The 26,522-nt window shown below is 43.0% G+C and overlaps 2 protein-coding genes across 2 annotated transcripts; one reads left to right on the top strand and one right to left on the bottom strand.

Annotated features, from left to right (window-relative positions):
* Nucleotides 1-480: 480 nt before the first annotated feature.
* cd302 (CD302 molecule) lies at nt 481-7,120 on the top strand. The gene is made up of 6 exons (XM_036540202.1): nt 481-702; nt 2,350-2,475; nt 2,768-2,878; nt 3,958-4,140; nt 4,953-4,976; nt 5,312-7,120. The coding sequence occupies exons 1-6, from the start codon at nt 618-620 to the stop codon at nt 5,512-5,514; spliced, it is 732 nt and encodes a 243-aa protein (XP_036396095.1). The 5' UTR covers nt 481-617; the 3' UTR covers nt 5,515-7,120.
* Nucleotides 7,121-7,148: 28 nt separating this feature from the next.
* marchf7 (membrane-associated ring finger (C3HC4) 7) lies at nt 7,149-19,700 on the bottom strand. Its single transcript, XM_036540201.1, has 11 exons — nt 19,675-19,700; nt 17,265-17,459; nt 13,829-13,972; nt 13,405-13,582; nt 13,023-13,163; nt 10,668-11,835; nt 10,234-10,403; nt 10,038-10,141; nt 9,508-9,609; nt 9,296-9,344; nt 7,149-8,046 (listed from the first exon to the last, which is right to left on the bottom strand). The coding sequence occupies exons 2-11, from the start codon at nt 17,445-17,447 to the stop codon at nt 7,949-7,951; spliced, it is 2,337 nt and encodes a 778-aa protein (XP_036396094.1). The 5' UTR covers nt 17,448-17,459; nt 19,675-19,700; the 3' UTR covers nt 7,149-7,948.
* Between the last annotated feature and the right edge of the window lie 6,822 nt (nt 19,701-26,522).

The following is a 26,522-nucleotide window of genomic DNA, read 5'->3' as shown; positions in this document are numbered from 1 at the left end:
AAAACAGTATCATCATCACAGTTCGATATGTAGATAGTTTCTTCATACACCAATGAATATCCCCAATTCCCAACTGCGTTTATTCTGCTGAACATCGATGCCAGATTTCCTGTAGCAATTCCTCCATTACAGTTTTACAAGATTCCATTTCTGCAGAGACAGCGCCGTGTGTGCGCTCACTGATACCCACATCTTTCGGGCGTGTCAGAGATATTCTCCACTGGCCGTGTATTTATGCAAAAGTTTACATAATATGTTAGGTGTGAAGTCCAAGAGTTGGACTATGTTTCATTGTAATTATCAATCTAAACGATGTGCGTTCATCTGCATGAAACGCAAACTGACGTGGTGGTGTTATAATACCACCAGTTATATTAACGCGTGCCCCATATTATGGATCCCTAACTGGATCAAAAAATATTTCCCTGACTATAGTTCCGCGAATACCGTCCTGCGTTGCCTCACTCCAACTCTTTCCCTCATTCTTATGTTGCGGATCCGCACGTATGCCTAGCAGCTAAAGCGAATTTCTCTCGCGGCTCTGGTGGATGACGTAGCGGGTTACGTTTTCTGTGGATAAAAACTTTGTTGTTGTTCCGATTTCTTCCTAAAAAATCATGGAGCCTAGGAAACGGTATCGTTTTACTTTCTTGTGCACTATTATTGCTTTTGCGCTCTACTGTGAACATTGCTATGCAGGTGGTAAGTACCTCGTCGGTTGCTCGTCTTTATAAATAATATTCACAGATCTCGCTGCTGCGTTTGCAATATAACTACTGCTACCTTAGGTATAAAAGATAGGAATCCTCACTCGATCGAGTGCTTCCTATGTGTTGATTGCCAAATGTTCATCGGTGTGCATAGCTTTACGGCTACCATTTCAGTTCAAATGAGTATTTCGCTAAATAATGAATCTAGTTATAGTATTTGGAACAGTAGTTATGATTTTAGCGTGCTAACACCAGCTAGCTTTTAAAACGTCACGAGTGTTGTAACGCATCGTGTGTCAAGCGAAGAGTTTTGCATTTCGTAAACATGATAGGGAAGTTGATTAGCTGAAATTTCGTTTCATGTTTCACTTCTTAGCGTTGGATTATTGTGTAGTTTTGTTGTGTTTTGTGTCGATGTGAGGCATTTTCCGTCAAAACTTATAGTAAATACTACTTCCTCAGCAGGGGGAACATGTCCTGTTGCCCTTGGAGGTGGGGGGGTGTACATGGCTACGTTTGGAGAAGGAAAATGTTTTTTCCTCTTTTAATACAATACATTCTCCAACTATGATTTAGTTTTGATTGAACGAGATTGCAGACTGTAAATAGTAGTTCGACGGCGTGTTAAATTACTCAGTTGTTGGCTATGCGCAACAGGACCTACGCTAAAAAAGTTGGATTCGTGAATTTATGGCAAAGGCCAGCTACGTACTAAAATAAATAATGTAACCCAAATGTGCACACGCTGTTTTAAATGTATGGTTGTTAGGTACATCTTTGCCAGCTCTGATTTTTTTCATATGAAATACAGTCAGATTTTCTCAAAATCTGGTATACGATTCTGCCGCGAAATTGTACGTCTTTAGCGCTGGTAATACAGCTGTTTATATGTTGACAATATCCCTTACGTTTGTTTGTCGTGAAGATTAATTGAATTACAGTTTCCATTTTGGTAGGTTAATGTAGTCCTCAGTGATGTGGATTGGAGATTACATTTGTCAATGCGCAATGATTTTGAAACGGACGCACATTGACCAACAGAAATAATATTTTGTAACAAACCGTTTTATAAAGTTGCCTACTTTTGTGACAGCATTGCTGAGCAGTAATGGACAAGAAGAAACGCACCCACTGATTGGGGTTGGGAGTTGAGGGTTAGGGGTTGGGGGTTGTTGGGGGGTTACATTCTAGCCATATTTAATCCAAGTCACGTGATAATTTATTATTAGTCATATAGACATATTGACAGAGCCATAAAACATTTAATCATTGTATGGTTTTGCCAATCCATAATACAGTATACAGCTACAATCCAATATTACAGTATTTCGTGCTATGCCTTGCGATTACTGTGTTGAGCTTTAGAATAGCTCACACGTCAATACAATTTGTGAACTTTGGAAACATTGTGACCAGTTAAGTCGCCTTAGCATTTTTTTCCCCAGCTGAGTAGTGGTACTACCCAGTAGAGGTTTGTGTTTACCGCCTGATGCCATAATCTTGAACTACACGTTCGAGTTTTCTTCAGTTGTCCTTATTATCTCCTAATTATTCCAAACGCATGTGTAAGTGGAAACCTGGATAACCTGTTTCTACTCACTGTCTCTGTCTCTTCTTCCCTGGCGGTTGCGTTTAACAGACTGCCCCGCAGATGGACGCACATGGGTTCCGTTCGCCCAGAGCTGCTATCATTTCGTCCATGGAGAGGAGGATTTGGCGAAAAGCTACACATACGAGAGTGCGCGGGCCATGTGCCGGGGATATGGTACCGTGATGTTCCTAAAAGAGTTCTGAATTCATATGTTCACTCAGGCAGAGCATAATTTAATTAAGTAAAATAAGCTGATAGTTGTTACTGCACATTTATGTAATTTAAATGCACATTTCTTTTGCCCTGACTGGTTCTGCCGTTTCTGTATTTTCAAATAGGGGGTTTGAATTTTGAATGCAGTCGGTTTCTGGGTCAATCATTTTGTCTTGATACACTTAGCACTTTTGTGGTATCTATTTTTGAGGTTTTGAGTGACCTGTTCTAATTGTCTCCTTATTCTCCACAGAGCTTCTGAGCATTAGAAGTCCAGAAGAGAACAAATTCATTGTACAGTATAGCCCCCAGGTTTGGAAAGGCAACATTGATGTGTGGCTGGACATGTATTTTAATGCGGACAGTAAGTAAAATAGGATTTAAATAAACTCTAAAACCAACTTAGCGGTTTGTATGCATGTTGCTTTTTCAGTTACTTTATTGGTAAATGATATAAGTGGATTGCCCAGCCAGCTTCACAGTTTTTATTCTTGTTTAAATCATCTTTGTCCAAGTAAATGTCCCTTCCTCTGCTGGTGTATTGCTGTTGATAATCTCTAGGATGCCGGCCTGGTGAATAATGTTGATTAAAATGCATGTTGAAATGCACTGAAGGTCATTAACAGATTTATTCTGTAAATGCGTAAGAAATGGGCCAGGTCTCTGACACACTGCAGAGTGCGCCTGACAGTGTGGTGATTCACTGTGACTGAATGGAGTTGTGCTTGGAAAGAGGTACCAGCAGATTCAGTGGAACTTTTCCGTGACTGAAATAATGCAGCTTCCTTTTTCAAGCTTTACAACATCAGCATATCCTGTTTTTTTATAGGCAGTCAGGGTAGAGGAAGAGAAAATGTGGAGGTTAAAGTTTTGTAAATGGTGCCTGGCCACAATCTACTATCATGAAGATATTTTAGACAAATTAAATCACTGCAGATTTTCTCCTAGTGGGATTTTCACTCTTATGGCTGTCCACTGCTTAACTGAACACGTATAATCTTCCAAACTATCATTTGGTTTTAGCTGCATCAGTAATGGTGACAGGTAAATGATGGCCAGCAAACTCCCTTTGTAAAAAGACCTATACAAGTAAAACACAAAAGAGAAAACAGCGATATGCTTCCATTTTGATTTGAGACCAGCCAATAGAAATAGGCCAAATGTAACGACTTTGTACTATTGTAATGAGCTCATGCTAAAATTGCCGTAATGTAAGACGTTGTGCGTGGTACTTCACTTATATGCTATTACTCTGCTAAAGGCATTCACAGCTAAAACCTTTGCCCCCGTTTCTGGTGCGCAACACTGATAAGCGAAGAATAGATAACATGCTGTTTTTGCACACACCGCTGCATTTTTCTTGTCATGGTATCCAGTGCGCGGAGCGGCAGCGAGTCTCACTCTGTGTGTTGTCCCCCTCTTGCGCCTTCTTCGCGCGGTCAGACGAGACTTTGCTGTGGCACGACGACACCCAGCTGGACTTCGCGAACTGGCAGGATGACTCCATGCCCGCGGACACGGCCAGCATGGACATCTGCGCAGCCATGCACTCCAGCACAGGGAAGTGGATGCAGGTCAGCTGCGCAGAGGACACCGAGAATGGGGTCGTCTGCAAAACCTCCCAGAGTAAGGATCCCTCCCTCCCTGGCACTACCGCCCCCCAGGGTCGCCGCCCAGAGAAAACACAGAGGGGGGGGGGGGGGTTGATGGGCACACAAAACATCATATCATATAAAAAACGTAAAAATACTGTGTAGACATCTGGATATATGGAGACAACTGGGGGTTCGCTGAGGTCCGTCTGGGGACCTCAGCACCCCCATCGCATCACAAAAGGCCACTGTGTGCTTTCAGTATAAGCAGTGTATAGTAGGGGTCATACATTCCATCATATTTATATTGGGATATGGTCTCCTCAACTATGTAGTACCCCAAACAGACTTATTTACTGATGGTGTTTTTTTTTTAAGATGAATGTTAGTTTTAAAGTCAAAGGATTCAAATAGTGAGGTATACTTACTGCAGGAATACTGATAAAGTTTAAGGGTGTGTAATAATAACATGTAATCTGTCAAATGTGTAAACAGGTCCAAAGAAGCAACATTTCATATTAATGTATACCCTGTATAATAAGAGAATAGTTTTGTAACCTAATTTATTTCATTAGGCAAAAACAGGCTATCAGCAGTTGCATTTTTCCACGTCCCAAATCCCATTCGGACCTGGACTGACTTTTAAATGGACATGGCTTAGTAATTAATATTTATTCATTCTGAGACAGTCTTGTTTAGAGATTGCAAACACTATTAGCTGATATGGTCTGGGGGGTCTACAGATGTGTAAATATGCAATCATAAATCATAAGAGTAATATTACAGTCTAAATCTGTTCACATGGACGTGCTATGTTACAATAATATGTTCCTTTTTTTCTTCCAGAGCCAGACAAGAAAGAAAGTGGCAGTAAGTGAACCTAGTATTTGCATGTCTGCATATAATTACATTTATGGTATTTAGCAGATCCAGTGAAACTTACGTTGGTTACCGTTTTTTTTTACACTGTTATCCATTTATACAGCTGGATATTTACTGAGGCTATTGTGGGTTAAGTACCTTGGCCAAGGGTACAGCAGCAGTGCTGAAGCTGGGAATTGAACCAGCAACCTTTTGCTTATAAGTCCTACGCCTTAACCGCTATGCTGCACTGCCGCTCTAATTAATGTAATTGTATTAATTTTTGCAACCCAGAGAACGCAGTTAATATTGTGCCGTTTCCCCTGGTGTTTTTGCCACTCTAGGTAACAGTCCGCTGCTGTCAGCGCTGGTCATACTGAGCGTGCTTGTTATCCTGGGGCTCTCCGCCGTCGTCTGGTTCCTGCACCAGAGGCACGGCTCCGGCGGCTCCATGTTCACATCGTTCGAGTACCACCCTCCGTTCCGATCCCCCCTGACAGACGAGGCGGCGCTGGTGGGCGCCGAGGAGACGGAGGAGTTGCCATAGCGATGCTCCCCCCCCTCAGGCTCCGGGGTGCGTCGGCCACGCCCGTGACATCACAGGAAGTGCGGCACCACGATTCCATCACAGCTTTTGCAGATCAAATTGTTCCCTTTTTTGGGGGGAGGGTGTACTCAACATGATTCTCACTGAGGAAAGTGAACAAGCTCATTTCGGGTAGTGGATATCCCACAGCGGCTGCCCCCAAACCCTTCCGTCCGGGTTTTTCCTCAAGTGCTCCTATTTGGTCTTTCTGGGCAGTTTCTGCCCCTGCTTCGAGTTCTGAGCCTTGCTTTGCTCTTTGTATCCTAATCATGTACATCTGCGGGCTATGCATGAACATGCTGTTTCTTCCATGTAGTGTGATTTTGAGTTTGTTTACTGTACTTTGTATGGGAGAAATTGTAACAATGGCTGGATGCCCAAGTTAATCTTCAAAAACAGGTCTTTCATCTAGATCTTGGTGGGCCCATAACTCTTAAAGTGGAGCTGGGGGGTGGACCACATAAGCTTGATTAATTTTGGAGGTTTAGATACTCCTACTTCAGAGATGTGAACCATATTTACTCTCATACTGTTTCTTTTTTCTGTAGATCACTGTGTAAACTTTGAAGATCTGTCCCCCTTAAGTTTTTTGTTTTCCTTATGTAAATGCCTAAGGTGACTGCCTATGTACTAAGAAAGACTGTGGCAGGATGCTTTAAAATTATTTTTTAAATGGATCAATTTCAGATGAATGTATAATTGTGGGAAAATAGACAATTTTGTAAAAATACACATTCTTATTTCCCAGTGATTCACAAACACATAATAAGGTATACCAACAGGCAAGGAGCACTGAAAAACCTGGAGTCCAAACTAAAGACATTGAGAGGGGAAAAAAGCTCATGAACCATCAAAGGCTGAGTTAGGAGTAGTACATTAAGATTGAGGCTAGCTGTGTGTGCTCCCAGGTGGCTCAGTCAGTAGAAGCCCTTGACGTTCAAGTGCAAGGCTGAGCAATACAGCCTGGGTTTGACCCCAGCCTGGTCACTGGCCAACAACGACCGAGAGCCCATAGCGGTTGAAGAGAAACAGGGAAAAAGCATTGGGCATTCCAGTTTGAAGAAATAAAAATGAAGGCAGGTTGGAGAAATTCACCTCCACCTTACTAGGACACCAGTGTTCTCTCGGTTCCATTCATATCCTCCAGTTATCTTACACTTTGCTCGAGGAAAACTTATCTTGCTGTATAAGGATCCTCATGGGTGCCCTGGGTACTGAAATTGATTTGAGTTGATTGAAGGGTAATAATTAGGACACACCGTGTTAAAACTGTCTCTGGAGGGTTGTGTGTAAAGCCATATACATCATATGCACTTTATCCATTAAAAAAAACCAATTTGAATTCTGAACATCCATTAGAAGCATCTTGCACTAAGCACACCAGGATATTACAAAAATGGCATGCATGTTAAGCGTAAGAGAGTTGCTTTCCCAAAACGGATCATTTTGGTTTACACAAATGATGGATGAAACTGACCTGCATCCAATGGTAAATAAATGTAATTTCCTGTAAATGTGCCACTTCACCTCATTTTAACCCCCCCCCCCCCCATCCTGCTCAGGAAATGCAAATTTTTTGGTCAACATAAATAAAATATAGAGCAGAATTTCTCCACCTAAAATACAAGAAACAGAGTGTGAACCACCTTGGTCCATTACTGCAATCAGAGTTCATTAACAGACTGTACATCAAAATCTTTATTATAATTATTAAACAATGAAAACAACTTGATAGGCCAAACAATATTTTTTTTTGTAATGCAACATAAATGCAGATGAAATGATCAGTTCATTGCTCTAAACTCATTCTCTTCCACATCATTTTTTTTTTTAAACCCATCACAGAACATCATACTTTCAAAACACACCTCAAAGCCAATACATTGCACCTTTTTCTTTTTAAAAAAATGGTAAAGGGAACGATTAGTAGCTTCTGCAGTGCCACCCTAGAAAGGAGCTTCGTCCCTCTCCTATACAGGCAGAAACAAACAAACGGAGTGCCTTGCGTGATTCCAGCAGGACGTGAGAATAAGCCAGTGTGTCAAAGTCTGTTTCTGTCGCCACAACTCTACCACACTGAGTTACTCCAGCGAATTCTGCTCGATCTGGTATTTAAAGCACTTGTGGTATAAAAGTTCGACAGAATTCATTATTAATTGACCGAATAAGCAAGAGCATTCAAATAAAACGATTTGACACAGTACGTAGGAGAGAAAAAGCATTCCCCACGAGAAGTGTATATCCATAAAACATCCCTTAAGGCGAAAGTGTTTTGTTAAATACATGTTTGCCGCTGTTTTCCACTTGCTTCGCAGCCGCTGTACTTGGCGTACAGTAAAGGCACTGCCTCCGAAAACGTCTCGATAACGGGAAACGGTGGCATTCCCAGGGTCGCTCAATCCTCCTCCTCTTCGTCATCGTCCAGGTCACAGAAATCGATGGACGGCCGGCTGTCCCGCACCTGACCCTCCTCCTCGGACTCCCCGTAGGAGCCTGCGTGTGGCGGAGAGAGAGAAAGGGAAAACGGTTCACGTCTGAACTCATTTCACCGCCGAGTTAACCATTAACCACCCAGCCTTCTGTAACAAGACATCCTGATCATTGATTTTTTTAAAAAACTAATTTACACATGCCACCATTGTGCTCATGCCTTCTCTATGATGTTTATAAATACATGCCCTGGGTACAGGCAGCTAAAACAAATTTTGCCCTTTATCACGGCTTGCTGTTTTGTATGTAGTACCATCTTTACTTAATTACTCACTACAGCGGAATTACTGGTAATTATTACAAAACTGCACTCTTGCTAAAATGTTGCAATTTCCTGTCAAGCTCCTATCAGATCTCTTAAAGGCACCTTTTCTGTTTTGCATAATTAAAAAAAAAAATCTCCAGCTCCATTTTCTATATTTTCACATCTTCACTTTCCGTTCCCGTTAGGTTTTTGACGAAGACAGTGGGCCGGTTGCAGCTTTCCCAGAGCTGGGCATTAACACCTGAACCCTGAATACCAAACCAAACACGTTTTCACATCCGTCAGCTGCCACAGGCCGTGCCAGTCTGCTACAGCAGTAACACAGACCTGAGTGTCCCTCACTTGGGAGATAAAAATCTCCATTGCAGCATTAGGATACCAACTGAAACCTACTAGTGGAGGGATTGTATTAATATAAACCTTGCATTTCCCTTAAGGGAAATCACTTGCAGAGTCACACTTTCAAAGTGTAAGAAATCAGAACATTCCAGCCCATTTCATATATAGCACATTTACTGGCAATGATCTTCAATGATGTCTTTTTATTTGGCAGCTAAACATGACAGCTTAAGCCATGCTTCCCCTCAGTACTGTACTCCCCTAAGTTCTGTGTTGATTTAAATTTAGTGAACATCCCTCAGTAACATACTGATGCAGTATGTTAAGTGTGCTGGCCGCGAATTAGCTGAAAATTAGCATTGCAACCCTTTCACTGCAGTTGGTTTTGACTCTGGCTGCACCTGAGGGTTAACAGGTTGTTTTGTGAAACACAGTTAATTCGCAGCTGCATGAGAAATCTCAGGTGTTTGCTGCAACCAAGCCAATGGGCTCTGGCTCTAATGGAAGCTGCGAGAATGTATCAGGAGCAATTTCCCCCTCAAGTGGCAAACTTAAAAACGTACATTTGAGCTGACTGCTGGCTCATACGACCTGACAGTGAGATTTTGACAGCACAAGATCAGCACCCAAAAGGAAATCAAAACGTACTTTCAAGATCGTCCATGTGCTCGTGAAGGGTTCTCGCCAGGCTGAGAAACTGGGCGGGAGAAGGGAGAATGTTTTAAGCCACATTTCTGCGTTAAAACATTTTACAATTCATGCATCGAGTCGATTTAAAAAAAAACTTAGAGTTTGCACGTGCACAAGTACTCTACGGAATGAAAGACTTAGTGCAGTTTCATGGCGTGAAACGGGCTTACCCCAGCGTCCGTGGCTGCTCCCAGCACGTCAGAGAACCTCTGCTCACACAGGTGGAGGAGCACCACCAGGTACAGGCCGCAGCTGATGAATTCATACTCCGACTGGGGGGGGGGGGGCGGGGGGGATGTGAACAAACCACCAAGATCGTTAACAGCTCACCTGAGGGAGCTCACTCCAACATCCCATCAGCCTGTGTAATCTAACCACGCTACCCTTAGCATGGTAATTACCACTGCAGGAGTAGCAGGTGTCATCAAGATTGAAATGCTAAACAAGGAAACATTCAAAAAATCTGATATTGCTCAAGGCCGTGGACTGTAAGGAGAATACCATGTGGGAGAGGTCATGCAAATACGCCTCAACTCTCTGCCTTTACCCATCCATTTCTGATCTCAACCTCAACTTTAGCACAACGCAGTACATGTTAAATTGTTCTATTGTGTTGGAAATCGCTCTGGATCCTGGAAGAGCGTCTGCTAAATGAACGTAATGTGATGTGATGTGATGTGATCTGACAGCTGCTCCTCACCCTTTCATGCGTCCTGTAGAGCTCATTGATATCAAAGTTTTCAATGTTGAGATGCAGCTTCTCCTTGCACATCTCGCAGGTGGTGACAGCTTCCAGGTTAGAACCTGAAAAGGACAGGACAAACGTACGTTAAGCTTTCAGTCTAACGGGAGAGGCAGAGCAGGGGAACATGTTTTGGAGCGGAGAATGAACCTGCCTGAGCTGATTTTGGAGCGCAGCCACTTCTTCATGCAGTCCTGGTGGACGTAGCGCAGGCTGCCGGTACACCTGCAGGGCTCCACCAGAGGGTTGGAGGGGGACTCCTCCTTCATCTGGCAAATTCGGCACAGGTCCCCCTCCTCCTCATCGGACTCCTCCAGCAGCAGGCTGAAGAGGAACAGCAAGCTCTTAGTTTTAAAGCTACTGAACTCCAAATAATGACAAATTTGGTCTTACTAAAATCACTGCCAATATCAATCAATCAATATACAAGTGGTAGTACATAAATCAGCATCTTACATCGTTAACCCTCAAAAACATGTAAATAACCCATTAAAGGAGTAGAACTGTTTTCTTGTGCTAAAAGTTGCTCTGGACAAGAGTGCCTGCTAAATGAATGTAATGTAAAGGAAGCCATCCCTCTAAGTTTACCTCTCCTGGATTTTCCTGAGTTTCTCTGGGTCCCTGGATGAGGCTTGTTTCTTCTCCTCCTGTCGTTCGGGTGCTCTCCCGGCGGCCATGATGTCCACGGTGATCATGACATTCTCCGGCAGGGAGTTGTCCAGGGTGGGGGGCACGGAGATCCGGAACAGAGAGTTGGAGGTTACCCCGGACAGCCTGCGCCCCCTCCCCGCCTGGGGGGCGTCCTGGACGGAGGCGCCGGACGCCGTGGCTCCGGCGGGACCCGCTGCCCTGGCGCCCTCGGACTCCTCCTCTTCGTCCTCCTCTTCCTCGTCCTCCCGGTCGCCGTCGGCGGCTCTGACTTCCAGGGAGCCCCTCCTCGCGAGCGGGAGCTGGCCGCCGTGGCGGGCGTCGGCCAGGTGTGCCGTCTCGTCGCGGCGCGCCGTCTCGTCGCGGCCCTCCCTCCTGCGCCGGGAGAACAGGGGCGGGCAGCGCCTGCGGAGGGAGGAGGACAGCCAGGCGCCGCCGGGTCTGCCCGGGTCGGCGTCCGGGTCGGGCTCGGCGCCGCCCGTCTCCAGCACGGGCGCCAGGCCCTGCCGCCGGCGCCGCAGGAAGGCGAAGCCCTGGGCCGGTTCGGCGCCGCCCCGCCTCTCTGACGCGTCCGGGCTGCTGTTGCGGCTGCTGCCGGCGCTCGCCGAGGAGCCCTCCTCCCGCCGGAGCTCGGAGGAGTCGTCGGAGGACTCGAAGGACCGGGAGGCGGAGCTGGAGCCGGTGCTGGAGTCCTGGCTGGACCTCCGGGAGAAGAGGGAGGAGGACATGCTGCTGGCCAGCCGGGAGAGCAGCTGCCGGGTGCTGCGTCGGCCGTCGGGCTCCCCGCTCTCCCCCGCCTGCCGGGTCGGGGGGGTGGACGCGGTGCTGCTGCTCCTCTCCGACAGGGGCACATACCAGGAGCAGTCGCGGGACGGCCTGCCGCGGGGCTCCGGGTCCAGGGACGACTCCGCAGCCCTGAGGGAGGCAGAGGTGGAGGAGGAGATCCTGGAGGTGCTTCTGCAGGAGTCTCGGGAGGACAGGGGCTGGTAATCTGAGGAGGGGTGGTGCCCAGCGGAGCTGGTCCCCCGGCTGGAGGAGGAGGAGGAGTAGAGGCTCTCCTTCGGCCTTGCACCTTGCGCGTAAGAGGAAGTGACACGGTCTGCACAATCTGAAACAGCAAAACAAACACAGGAATGACCTTCTGCCTCATTCCACGAAACGAATGCAGCAGCAGAAAAACAGCCCTTGAGTGACACACGCTTTGTTTCTCAAACAAGCTTTCCTCCAGTACAAGCTTGCAGCATGACTTCCTGAAACTCCACACAGTTTAGCTTTTTCTCTTTTTTGAGTTAAGGTTTTGTCCAAAAAGAAAAAAAAATGTGGGAAAAAATCCTATATTACGCAAGCTGTGACCTTTCACTCAATCGAATGTGGTAACACATACCAGACATTTAGAAATCTGCCAAGTCTTTTATCAAATGTATACATTGCTCAATTCTACAATAAAAATCAACTGTAGTATCATGGTGGCCATGTTTATGACACAGAAAAGTTCAATGTAAACTCAATATGCAGCTCGTTAAACATTAGATGCTAAAACAAGAACAAACACGTTAGTCATGAAAATGAGGCCAGAGTAAAGCTATCTACTATTGTTTAGTCATACAAAGGGTTAAATCCGCTCTGAACTGTTAAATACTAGCCGAATTTGCTCATTTGAATACAGTTACAAATAAAGTCATCTGTTTGGCTTATGGCTGCCATATTGTTTCACCCAAAATCAATTTAACAAATCCAAAAGATGACATTATATGTATTATTTACCTTTCATACAAATCAGGTCACCGGTTCTTGAGTTAAAGGTGTTTAAGCATGGCCAAACAATGTTAAATGGCTGAAACACCACATGTAATTTCAAATATGCAGAGTAGTGGGGAAAAGAAAGCAAATAAGGAGCAAACTCTGAATTGTCTGGAGTGACCATTTGTGCAAACTCAAAGATTGCTTGTGGAGCCTGAAATGCATTGGACACACCTGATCACAGGTGCACGCATAGCCACCATGTTATGTAGCAAAACCCTTAAGCATTTCTAAATTCTCCAAAAATATACATCTCTGCGTCTCTTATTTACACCCCAGGGCAATGCTGTTTCCATGAAACAGAAATACACTTTCAAGGAAACTGCAAAAAGTAAGTGTCCTTGAGTTCTCTGCATTGAAAAGACCTCAACTGTCATTGGCTCATAATGTGGGCCTGTATACAGTTTTGTTTTCTACACGCATCTCTCTCTCTCACACACTCGCACGATGTATGCATGAATGATCTGTGTTTCTCATGGGTCCGGGTGCACTTACAGAGAGAGGACAGCCCAGCACTTCTGTGGCCTGAGAGGGTGGACTCGCTTCTGTTCTCTGCCTCCCTGCGAGACCGCAGGCCTTCCGAGGAGACTGAGGACGACGATCTGGACAGGGGACTGTAGGTCTTCCACGAGGAATCTAAACAGAAGGTGTCAGTTTATTATTCCCCTGCGTGTTAAAAAAAAAATACAAATTACAAAAAAAAGGTTATTTATCTGTCAAAGACTCCACAAATTGAGAAAAAAAATTTCAGGAAAACCTAAAGTTGTGTTGATGCGATACATTCCAGGGACACACTCTGTAGCTCTCTGAGCACTTCAGTACTCGTTTCTCTTAGTCAAATACATTTTTTTTCTTGCAAAGACTGTTTGTGAAATACCTGAAACACTGCCAATGCTGGAGCTGGTGCTGCCCAGCACAGAGGAAGAGGGACTTCTGGAATACGAGGCTCTGTTGGCATAGGACAGCTTGGGCCTTTTGGAATCGCCGTCTTGTGTTGCGCTGAGAAGTCCTGAATATGTCCCCAGCCGCCTCTCAGAATCCCCCTGATAATTAAACTGGAACACGCATTCTTACTTTAGGCTGATGCCGAGTGTAAATCGCGCTCCGACACAGCAGGTAAAGTTGCTAGCGGTTCAGGTTTTGGAGCGGTTGGCGCATTGGACACGGGTGCATAAACAGGCTACAGATTGAGCAAACTCAACAGCGCTGCCAGTCACCCCTGGATAAAGCCACCTTATAAGCGAAGCGTGTGGGAAGGGGGGGCGGGGGGGCAGGGTTCTGTTTCTGCGAGAGAACATTACCATTTTACTGCTGCTTCCCACAGTGTCGGTCCAGGAGCGGTCACGCGACACGGGGGCTGGGGTCACAGGGGAGGGCAGTTTCCAGCTTGAGTGACGGCTCTCGGGGATGCAGTAGTCTCTTGGCGAGCTTTGGAACCTGGGGCCCTGGGACAGCGAGCGCAAACCGAGACACTGGAATTACAGACAGCGCTAGCAGTACCGTGCTACATGCTCGCTAACAAATAAATCAATCAGTGGCAGCAGCCAATACCGCACGCCCGCCCGGCTTCACGCGGCTCTGAAGTTCTGGAAACGAGATGCTGAGAATGGAGCACTGATAGATAGAATCAGGCTAAATTGATGGTACTGGCACAGTGTTCTCGGGAGTCTGGGAACATACAGTACGTCTTATTCCAGGGGTGAAATTATTGATCTTTTCCGTTCCGTTTCTAAAACCTGAAAGAAGCCGTGCAGAGCGCGCATAGCTGAGGCCCACACACAGCTCATGGGGTCACTCTCTGCTGAGAAGCTCTTCTCAGCAGGCTGATCATCAGCTGAGCTGTGGTAACACTGCACTGTACTACTTTCCTACTCCGGTTCACAATACGATAAAGCAAGGCTGCCTTTCATTTTAACATTGGGGCACTATGACTTTTGGGCAGGTTGTTCCTCTTTTTTTTGTTTTAAAGAGAGAATTTGTGTTGCTGCAGCCAGTTTTGTTTTTATCCCATTTCTATGCAGCTGAAGCCACTTAAAATACTTCAGCCAGTCAAGTCAGACAAGTCTAGTCAGGTTGCAAAAATGATGCATATCAAAAGCAACGGCGAATTTAAAAAAAAAAAAAAAAACCCCATCATTGGCTGAAGCGGAACAGAACAAACAGATTTATCTTGGAAACAGAAATGGAAAAACACCTCAGTGAAAAACGGGAGGTGTGACATTCAATGGTAACCTAAACCTATGCAGACCATTCAAAATTATTTTCAAGAGCATGGACAATGTCTCACTTCTTAGCATTTCAGGTTATAACCTGCAAATTCTACTCATCATTAAAATGGGAACTCCTGTTAGAGAATTTAGGCAAGAACAATCAATGCGAGTTTTCAAATGAAGGCTTTGATGTAGCTATTACAGTTACTATTTTAATAAGAATATCAAGGTTTTGCAGGTGGAATTTTTTTTTACATCTCACCATGTTACTGCAGTCCAACTTCAGATTTAACTTTCATCTTAAATACACAGCTGTTCTGCTGTTAATATGGTCATTTCTATTTGTCTGTGAAAGCGAAACCCAGCCTTGCATAATAAAATGAAACACAAACTTCTGGCTCGTCCTGGACATTAGTTGACTACTGTCCTGGAGGTGTCACAAAAACAACTCCTAACGCTAATGTAACTTAATCTCCCAAGTCAGTGACAAGCAGGCTGGAAGATACGATTCCAGGAAGACAAGCAAGCCTATAAAAAGCCATGCTAATATGGTGGTGGTTGTAACATGAACACTTTGCACATAAGATAGTTGGAAAAGAAGGAGCTCAGTGTGGAGAGGACATGCTCTCGCATATTCCCACACCCACGGTTTAGAAAAGGGAGGAGGGCATTAATGCGAAAATTACATCATGTTTCTCAACTCGCATAAACTTGAAATCATAACTACAGTATTTCATAAGACAAGGACTAAAAACTCCATGGAAAATGACCCCAAATGCATAGTGTACAACGAGATGAGGAGCACAGATGAATAAATAAAGTTAAAATTTCTCCTTCTACCAAACCCCACTGCTAACGTGATGAGCAAAGACGAATAATCCACAACTTTGAGAATGCCACCCAAGGCTGTTTGTGTGCACTTTCCTACTGCACCTCTGAAATGAGCTTGAAACAAGGCCCTGAAATAACCAACCTGACACTCCTCTCCCTGCTGTTCTGTGGAGATGGGACACCTGATGCAAGGGCAGCCAGATTAAGTAGGCTACACAAAGTCTATGAGTCTATTTTGAGTTTTAGGCAGAAAGAGATAATGTTGTATATGCATGGCTGCCAGCTAGATATCTATAGCCATCTCCATTCAGTTAACTCACTTGATGCAATTAGTTACATCCATCTCACAAGTTAGCAAGCAAATGTACAGTAGCTCCCATTTACAAATTTAAGCAAGCTGGAAAGCCATGCACTGCACAGCATGGAATGGAAGAGTTAGCTAAATATAATGTTTGCTACACTTCTGTTTCGAGTGATTTTTTTGTTTTGACAAAACTGCTGCTTTTCAGACCACAATGTGTCCATGGTTTGACCACTAAAAGGAAAACAAAAAAGGGTAAAAGGACAAGTGTGATGGTCCTTTTAATTTCACACGAGGTTTGCATCTGTGTATTTTTAGAGAGGCTGATTAATTGCAGTCATAAATTCAGCTCCTCTGAAATACTTCTGTGCACCATTAGATACGACAGCTCACTTCAGTTTTTGGAGCAGGAGAGGAAAAAAAAAAATGTGGAGCTCGGACTATGGGCAATACCGCCATTTTTTTAACTTACAAGGCATGTACAAGACAGCACTGACACTTAGTACCAGTTACCAATGACTGATCTAGTACAAGTGAGTATAAAAGGTCTTTTATTCATTTTTACTATTAGAATGATGTAATAAACATAACTGATGACAAGACACCCACCAACACAAATTCATAAACAACTCGACACCCGACTCAACACATAAGGGGGGGTTAAACTTGCAGCAGAATAAAAAAAGTCTAGTCATGGTTTGCAACATACGCGTGCAAACCCATACCGACTCTGTCTACAGTCACAGAATGGTATGCCTGTTCGAGTACACACAAAAAATTTTAAAGTAAACATACATACAAAAGAATACATTTTAGTCTGCTAGGCACATTATCTGGCCTGCCAGAAGTGTACCTCTGTCTAACTGGCCATCCTAATGATTTGTCGAGTTGGTAAACTAACTCACAGTAGTTTCTGCTTTGTTTCATGCAGGGCTTTGAGTGAAGCTGACACAAATCTGAATAGCTAACACTGGTAGTTTGGTAGCTACTTACTTGGGTCCTACACATTACAGGTGAACGTGTTACAAGTGTGTTGGATACATAAACCTCCAGGCAGGATTGCACTTGATTTTGATTGGACTTTTGCATCATGAGATTCAGTGCATTTATGGATCTTTTTTTTTTTTTTTTCCGGACCACAACAAACCACCACTATCGCAGCTGAAACACTGCGACAGCACTGGTGGATGACCTTATTTGTGCTTTTAATATCTAGTGGGAAAAAAAACAAGGGTACGGCCATTACCTTGAGGGAGCTGTCAACACCGAGGGACAAAACAGCACGCCTCAGTCAAAGCCAACAGACAAGAACCCGAGTGAACATCACAGCCCTGACACTGCAGAGCGCAGAGAGAGAGAGACCTGCTCTGCATGCCTGTGGAAGCAGGGCAGTACCTGGTGCTCCGAGTCCAGTTTGACGGAGGTCCCTCTGGTGTATCGGTCACTGCTCAGCACCGTCCCTCGGCCATAGAGCCGACTTGTGCCCAAGGGTGAGGAAGAGGAGAACGACGAAGAGGAGGACAACGACGACGCAGAGCTCGAGCCCATGAACGGCAGCCTACGGGACTTGGACTCCATCTCTGCTCTTCTCTGAGGAACAGGAGAAAGATTTTTGCTAAATAATAGGGCAACAGTATGCAGTGGGTCAATCTAAACTGGTAAACACAAGACTATGGGTTTGAAATCACAGATGGGGCACGCATAACAAGGGGCTTTTCTTCTGAATTGTTTCGCAATTGTTCTATATGCAGTTGCATTCAATTTTTTAAAACCCGAAACAGAACAACTTGGATGCATGATGTAGCACCAGTGGTTCCAAAGTAAAAACACGCAAGCCAGAAGCATGTGGTGAGCGCAGAACCCTACATGCTCTTGAACCAAAGGACTATTTGTTTATTGATGTTTTCAGGGAAATGGCAGTCTCTAGCACCACTGCTTGAACACCACAGAGGAATTTGATGAAATATGTTCTGCTTTTGACAGAAGAGAGATAGGACCAAGAGGAAGCTAAGGGTAACTGCTGCAACAGAAACCTAACAATCTAACAGAAACAAACCGTCATGCATTTTCAACACTCATCTCTGATTTTCAATAACACTATTCTCATACTAATAGCACATAAATAATACAGCCACCTAAAAATACTGTTCTGCCACAAAAATAACTTGCTACATGGCGGGAGAGGTGAATGCATGTAGGTGATTTTTATTGTTCTTTTTCACCACAGTGTCACACATAGGTTGGACAAATTATCTAAACTTACAGGTATGAAGGGGGTACTAGCACAGCACTGTACTGTACTCTCCTAGCTGGTGCTTTGTGCCAAATCATTACAAGCTTCCCAAACTGAGTACTGGCGTACCCAACTGCCCAGACTATGTATTCATGGACTGTAGCCCCACTCAAACCGATTACATAATTAGACACCCTTTACAAAAGATCAGTGTTTTGTCAGGCAAAACAAGTCATCACCTTTGTAGAGTAACAGAGCAGAAACACCCTTTCCCACCCATGTATTGTACCTATTGTACCAAAAGGCTTGTTCTGTATGGACTGGATCTGGGCGTAGAAAAGTTGCTCACACACCCAACGTGGTATTGCATCAGACTTAATCGGAATTTGAGATATTTCAAAATACCACGGTTGACTCGTTTGTGGCAGACACAGTTTAAGAAACCTGTTATACCTTAGCGTTTGCTGCTGTAACGTGTCCCTTTGAAATATATTCCCATTATGATTTAATGTTTGCAACTACTGTACAGTTTGATGGAAATAAACACCTATTTACCACAAAGCGATCTACCCTTAAACACTCTTGTTTTTCACCATCTACGTTTCATGCTAGCCTCCATTAGCCAACTGAGAGGCGACTCAAGTGACTTAACTTAGGTGCATGACATTTCAAAATGTCTGGCTCTGCAAAACAAAAACCACGAGTACCAGCAGGCTAGCTAGGTCTTGTGTTGCAGGACCATTAGAGATCTAGTTAACCAGCAAGCTAAACAGACAGCCAGCTAACTAGATCCCTACAATTTCTACGCTACCGGCAGAGATTCGTATGAAATGTTTACCAGCAGTACGACTAACTTATAAAAACCACACCCAAAGGGGCGCAAGCTATTAAACAGAGGTGGAATGCTAGCTAACCGCATTTCATCGGAGAGGTATTCCTCCAAGCTAACTAACAACAGTTTGCAACAAGTGCGTTGTAGATTGCTGTCACAGGGACGACACGTTCCCAGCTGATTTGTGAACCTACCAGAGCTATAAAAAGAGCTGGACAGGCAAGTTGGCTAGCTTGCTCTGTCCACATTTTTTATTTTCAGCTACTGGACTTGCTAGCCTGCTTGCTGTCTAACGGCGAGCGAGCACAGGCTTCTGTGCCAGCTGGCAAACGCTACGAAACAGATCAGCCTGCAAAACTGCACTCGCTGAACCAGACTTTCTGTGTATCAACAACTGACATGCAGTTTTTAGCAACGTGGCTAGTTAGCAATTAAGGTCGGTAGCACGATTAGCTAGCTATGTACGTAGCTAGTGTACTCAAAGGCGAAAACGGCTGGTTAGCTAGCTAGTTAGCCAACTAGCGAACAGCCAGCTTGCTAGCAGGGCCTTGTTTTTAACAAGGGCTAACAAGCGGTTTTAAAACTAGACGGATAAATCATTTTGGTAGACATCTTCTAAAGCCATGCACTGTTGAGTTAGTGTGTGATTAAATATGTCTAGGCATTACTGGTGGTTAGCTAGCGAAGCACAATAGCTGCATTGCAACCTACTTCCTGAGAGAGAAGCAGCGCCGTCTCACCTTTGCTTTGCTCTTTCACTTCTCTCCCTTTTACAATGGCGACCGTGTGTTTATATTCTGCGGTCACGTGATTTGCACTGCGCCCAGGGGCCCAATGACAAGTCAGATGTTCCTGACAACGGTGATTGATGGAGTGCAGAGCCAATCAGCATCAGTAATTGGTGCGGCGTGACCCACTGTCTACTTGTCCTGTCCTTGAAATGGGCAAAACAATCGCAACGAAGACTTAACAAAAATGTAGAAGTATGAAATGTCGCAGTACGCCAACTGTAAAGATGATGATGATGATGACGCCGGCGATGGTGATTATTATCATTACTATTAAGGAAACTAATCACTGCCTATAAAACCCCACAGAATAGAAAAAAGGTCTACATAAGGTCTAAGGTCATAACAGACAGAAACATGTCTAAATTACTCTACACCTTGAATTATGACTGACTACTCCTACAAAACTGAGAGGCTAACATGAAGCAGGAAGAAAACGACTTGAAAATGTGGATGAGCCACGACTGCACTCTGATTATGACAGAAGTGAGACTTATTATAAACTGTAAACAGTTGGTCAACTTGGTTGTAAACATGGTCAACTTGTTGCTCCAACGGAAACTTCTGTGTCTTCTCAGTTCCGAGGGCAGCAGCAGGTTTTTTTTTTAATCAGCGTCAGAGAAAAACGCATTTGTTGATCTTTTGCATGCATATGGCTATGTAATGTTTCACAGGTGACCTTGTTCAGAGAGGGATTTCTCGTCTGCTGTAATTCAGTATTTTCATACAGGACAGTGAAATACACGATGTTGCCCTATAACCCTTCACTCAGGGCAAGAAGTGAATCAATGTAAAATAAAGATATATAGAAGTGGTGCACAGTACTGTTATATTTTTATTTGTTTATAATTTATCATACTTTTCATACAGTCAAAATGCTTGCAGCTGTAGAAAGCCTTGTAGCATAATCTTAAATTTATAAACATTATTTATGGTATGATATCTTTCTCTTTTATTATTTGAGTCTTTCTCTTTTCAGTTTACCAGCAAATAAATCCATTTTCTTATAACACTGTGAAATGGATCCTAGCTCATTTTAACAGATTTTGTGATGAGTGTGTAAACTGCTGTGAACAATAATCATAGAAAATGAACTGTATGAATGAACTGTTTTTGTACATTTAACATTTTCATTATTCATTATTCGGACCACTTCATTCCACTCAACAGTAACTCTGTTTAAATGGTGCTTGGTTTCAGCCTAGTAGGGCAGATTTGATTGGATAGATACAGTCCATCTTAAGTTTGACTTATTGCTTATTGTTCATGGGCATCGGTTTATAGCAGACACTGCACTAATCATCACATCACACAGATTTGGCAATGTATTAATCTGTGCCACTCTCAGCCCATCCTGACTGCATAAAGATCAGTTTATCTGCGCAAGCCCTGCTTTGAAGTTGTGCTAGCAGGCAAGTACTTTGCACTACAGACCTTGGGCTGTTGAGTTAATTGGCTTCCACCTGTGTGAATCAGACATTAACTGTTACAGGTCATGTATGAGAAGGATTAAAGGTCCAGTTAGTTGCTGTACTTTTAGTGTTATAATTCTAGTGCCAATGGCTGCCATTTTTATTACAGATACACATATGCTATTAAAACTGCCATTTATGCTGTTGTTTATAAAGCAACAGCTAGATGATATCCAGCGAGTACACCTAGCAAAAATCAGTTGTAACAACAGCAATGTTATATTTGCTTCCCATGCAAAAATGAAATATATTGTAATATATTGGGAAATATGCTGCTCATTGCATGATTATATTGTGAATGCACTCAAAATATATTATTACAAAACAGAAATATATTGCAACATAGCAAAACAACAATATATTACATATTTCTATATATTTATTGAGCTAAAATATGTTCTCTATATTCTCAAATTTTTTTGTAGGGGTTATAGGTTGATTATTAGTAAAAATCTTTTTATCCACTATATTTCCTTTGGCAACGCATAAGTGTTCTAAGAACAGTATGGTTAATTCATTCTGAAAGGTTCAAAATGCATCCCTGTACTGTTCATGAACTCCAAATTACAAAGACATTAGTGAGCTAAAATTATGAAAACACTTACCCTCAATTTTTCTAGAGGAGCTCTGAATGTCAGTATTTTGAACGATGACCATTACAGATGTGGCAAGGCAAACTGCTTCTTGCTTGTTGGTAATTGTCATATGTGAACATGTGGTGAACTTGTTTTCAAGATCATCATGCCAACGCATACTGGGACATGGAATTTCAGATAAACAGGCCCAGTTAAGTTATTTATTCCCTTGGATGAGTTTCATTTTAAAGTGCTGTTATGCTTCCAGAAGATGTCTGCAATTTAATATTTACTGGAGTGAATAATGAAGTTTAACTACCATTTGTATGTATGTAGGTACATATGTATGTATGTACATATGTAACTACAGCATATTCCGCAGCTGTGTTTGATTGGTTTTCAGAGCATTTAATTTGGTTTGTGTAATATCTCCTGCACTCATGTTCGATATTTTTGGCAGGTAAGCTTTCAGAGTGATGATTAAATGTGTCATTGCATGTTATCCCAAAGGCTCATATACACTTGATCAGACTGCCTCAGCTTTGGTCCCAGGAGTTCCCTTCATGGCCACTAGGGGGGACAGTGACTTGTGTTTTGCCAATTGTAGAGCACTCCTTTTGTCTCTTTATAAACAGGTTGCAATGTTTCCTTATTAGCGTGTTTGTGCTACATGTTTCATATGGCGGGCTAATTAAAATAGCTGTAAACACTGCTAATTAGACACTAATTTGAATAATAGATATCAAAGGCAGCTCAAACCATTTTACATACAGAAACCTGACAAAAGGGTATTCCAAATAAACACTCCCCCATGTATTATGTTTCAAAGTTAATTACCTTCATCCATTGTTTTATATTTTAAACGTTAACAAATATCAGTTTAAAATGAATACATAATTTATCCTTATGTAGACTTGGTTGTACTGAGTCCCACTACTTCAGCAATAATGCATAGATTTGTGGAAATAGCATCATTCTGCTTCCACTTTTCCTCTTTAATTTCATTTGATTTAACCACTTTGATGTCTGGGTCCATTACAAGTTTGTTTGTTGTTTTGGTGTCCAATGGTGAGAGTGGTACCTTGAGTGTTTTTTTTCTTTCCACTACTGTGTTTCATTTACAATTCATAGATCTGAATAGGGAGGGCTTTGAACTAGGAATAATGTTTGTTCTGCAGCAGACAGAGCAGAGGTGTCAAAGGTTATGCCCAAACCCCTGTGGGCTTGTCTTTGTGTAATGCTGTTTTCATCAGTTATGCGTGGTGTTGTCCTCATATCTTACACATATAAAAGTTACAATACTGGGCATGAAAACTACTTGGTTTGAAGTGTCGGGTGCAGCAGTACAGACCCCAGCAAGACTTGCCACACAACTCAGATGACGTCAAAAACAATGAAATGACGAGGTCAGGCCAAATACCGGGACAAGGGAACCCTCCTCCGGTTTTGGCCTGTTTCTCTGGTCATGTGATCTCTGCTGTTTCCATGGGGTTTCTTATTGCATGCAGAGTGAGCATTTTGATTTCATATTGAAACATATCATGTTTGAATAGATACCAAAAATAAGGTAGGGGCACATGTTCAAACAGGAAATGTATCTGAATGTGGTTAAACCGCTGGTCTAAATGTGGACGTGAACACAATCAACATGCTTCAGTGTAATAAAGGAAAAGAGAAGGTACAAAGTTTGGCATAAACAGCTGTGTGTCAATCCATAGGCGTCATTTACACTGGGGACACTGGGGACATGTCCATACCTCTTTTTATCGTGGCCCATTTCATCCCCACCACTTTAAAAAGTTGTGAACGCGTTGAACCCGTCATTGTCCCCAGCACTTTTCAAAACAAACTGATGCCCATGTGTCAATCAATATCGGATCTCATTTTCTGACTTGAAACCTCCATGTTTTCCAGCACACGTAACCATGCCACTTTTTTTTGTCTTGCTACTTTGGAGTAAAAGCTGAAGTTGCAGTAGAACAATCGCAAACTAAGCACGCGTTCTTTTGTGCCTTTCGTACGAGAATCGAGTTTTATTAAACAATGCGGTACACTAGAAATAAACATCCCTCAAATAGAGCAGTGGAATGGCCTCCTGTCTGGACTTCTCCAGATGTGTAATCACTAAGGAATGCTTTGTGACAGTTGCCTGCGTTCAGCAGTCCGACTTTCCCAAAACTTTCCCAGGCTCCGGGGCTCTGTCTCAACCCTCGTCTCCCTTGACTTGGGAGGAATGAATATGCAACAAAGAATAATTTATTAGATAGGAACACAATAGCATCTCACTGGGAACGCACCGCAGCCAGCACAAAGAATGCACATCTTAAATCCTGTGTGTAAATGTGTAAAATATAATGCACAACGAATGTCAATGCATATGCCTTAGCCCGGATCACTTATAAACATTTTGGAATGGTTGTATTTTGCTAAAGTGATGCACCTTTTCTTTTAATGATTCTGCAGTTCTGTATGCATTTGCACCAGTGCCTTTATTCTGAACTCAGCTGTAAATAAATTAACGCAGATTCAGAGTCAGATCAGCCATCTTAAAGTCCAGGCACATTGTTGGCCCAGGTTCACTGTGTGCTTCCTTACCACATGGTTGATTTCATTTAATGTTACAACAGTATTCAAAGGCATCATTTTTTGCTGCATTTGCAACAAGGTTATGTTCATGGACAAGCATTCACATGTTTCTGCGTCATGCTGGCATCAGCCTGTTGACTTCCAGTTTCAATTTATGCAAACCAGAGGGTGATCCTTCAATTATTAGTGATGATATTTACATTATTATTGTGGATATAAAAAATGTGGTAGGCAACAGCATGATGATATTAACAGTCCAATATTTCCACCCTCAAAATCAACACATTAATCTGTGAGATTGCGAAGGGAAAGATATTTTTAAACGGATGTTTGTTTCGTGCGCGGAGGTGATGATCATAATTAATTGACTGTTAATATGGAAACAAAAGCCTCGCCTGATATTCCTCAAAATGATTGCATCCGTTTACATTATAATTACATTGTCTGGCAAAGCTTTTCATTTTTCAGACAGAAAAAGACATTTTTCTTGGCACTTGTGTTCCATTATGCTTTCCGTCAGCTTTCCCGACTCCTTCCTGCTGTTTTAATCCAAGATGGATTGTTTCTGAAGAGCATACATTAGGCAAGGTTGCTGTCATTAGGGGTGTAGCTGTAATGGCCTATTTATGATCAAATAACGCTGAAGGCATTTCACACGTCTGCTTCTCCGCTGCCTGTAGGAGCACCGAGTTTGCAGTGACCTGATATTGCTAATTAAACCGGACAGTGTTTTGCATGAGTAAGCTGTGACACAGAGTGACAGTTGGCATAGAAATGTGCAGAACCTTTGCTGTTTGCCTTATGCATGACTAACAATGGATCGCAATTTTTAAAAAAGCAGAGGGACAGCAATTGTAAACAAAGATGCTGGTAACATAATTATGTGTAGTAATTTCACAATTTGATCTGGATTATTATTTTTAAGATTTGTGAGTATACAACTCAGGAGTCCAAGCTATGTTGCTTGTGATTAAGCAAGTACACCAGGCACCTTAATTCCTGCAGTGCGTGAATAGCAGTTCTCATCTGACAAAATTCACAGTCAAACAGAAATAAAGTGGTGGTCATTTGAAACGACTGATTTTCAAACAATGGTTTAATACACACTTAACATATCATAGCCTCTCTGGCTTATACAGAGCACATATGCAAATATTTTATCGTCTGCAGGCAACAGATACGTGTTTATCAGAAGCATTTGGGATATTTACCTCTCTTTAAAACATGATGGAGATGAACTGGTGGGTAATCAAAACTTCCGTGACCCAAAGGATTCAACTTTCAACTCAACAAATGCAACAGAAAAGCGCATTGAGATTTTTATGAACAGATAATTTATCACATGTGACCGTTACCTAACAGCAAAACAATACTGCTGGCCAAACCAGTATTTCCCCCCCACATTAAATTCAGGTTTCTTTTCAACCTCATTGTTTCATTAGACACGAATCCTCTTCTCTCTTTGTTCTTCTACCCCCCCCAACCTTTTCAAATGTAGGTGCAGTTGAACAAGAGTGTGGAGCATCTGTTTCCCATGTTCTACACTTCTCATGTTACCTTCTCGTTCTCTGTCCTGGAACATGCTCAAATTAACAGAACAAAAACAATGGCCACCATTAACATAGCCACCCATTCAAAGAGGTCAGGAAAGCAAGGTTATATTGAGTCAGGACGAGAACCCTGTAACACAAGTCTTGCGATGTAGACCCAATTCATCACCTGAAATAAATGCCATATAAACTGCCACACAAGCAGGGGGCTTTGTGTCTAGTCAATAGTGCATTCCGCTTAATGTCTTTACATTGCGTGATATGAGGTCCTGGGTCATATTGTAATGCTTTTCACTTCTGGCAGGAACTTATGTCTGTGTTCAAACACAGTTGAAAGGTATTCCTTTCTTCTCCCAGGCTATTCCTCTCCCTGTTTAGAGACCTGTCTGTGGAAACTTTTGTTCAGTTCACAACCTGTGACAGTTATCTTCGCCTTCCATGTGATGGAATACCTGCACCACTGCAGTTTAGGAAGGGCTGAGTCTTAAGGAGAGTATAAAGCAATGAAATGGTAATAGTATACTGACGCCAAAACCCCATTGTCACATTTCTTTCTTTTAGGGAAGAATGGGTATTTACACACTCAAAGGACAGAACAAATATTGCTTGAGAACCAA

Source organism: Megalops cyprinoides, chromosome 11 (genome assembly GCF_013368585.1).
Source record: "Megalops cyprinoides isolate fMegCyp1 chromosome 11, fMegCyp1.pri, whole genome shotgun sequence".
NCBI lineage: Eukaryota > Metazoa > Chordata > Actinopteri > Elopiformes > Megalopidae > Megalops > Megalops cyprinoides.
This window is presented reverse-complemented; position numbering and strand designations above follow the sequence as displayed.

Excerpts from the sequence above, each read along its gene's own strand:
- cd302 (XM_036540202.1), top strand. The coding sequence starts at position 618 with ATGGAGCCTAGGAAACGGTATCGTTTTACTTTCTTGTGCACTATTATT. Across the intron at positions 2,879-3,957 it reads CATGTATTTTAATGCGGACA|ACGAGACTTTGCTGTGGCAC; the intron begins GTAAGTAAAATA and ends TCGCGCGGTCAG. Across the intron at positions 4,141-4,952 it reads CGTCTGCAAAACCTCCCAGA|AGCCAGACAAGAAAGAAAGT; the intron begins GTAAGGATCCCT and ends TTTTTCTTCCAG.
- marchf7 (XM_036540201.1), bottom strand. The coding sequence starts at position 17,447 with ATGGAGTCCAAGTCCCGTAGGCTGCCGTTCATGGGCTCGAGCTCTGCG. Across the intron at positions 10,404-10,667 it reads CTCAGGAAAATCCAGGAGAG|CCTGCTGCTGGAGGAGTCCG; the intron begins GTAAACTTAGAG and ends GTTCCTCTTCAG. Across the intron at positions 9,610-10,037 it reads TCTACAGGACGCATGAAAGG|TCGGAGTATGAATTCATCAG; the intron begins GTGAGGAGCAGC and ends CCCCCCCCCCAG.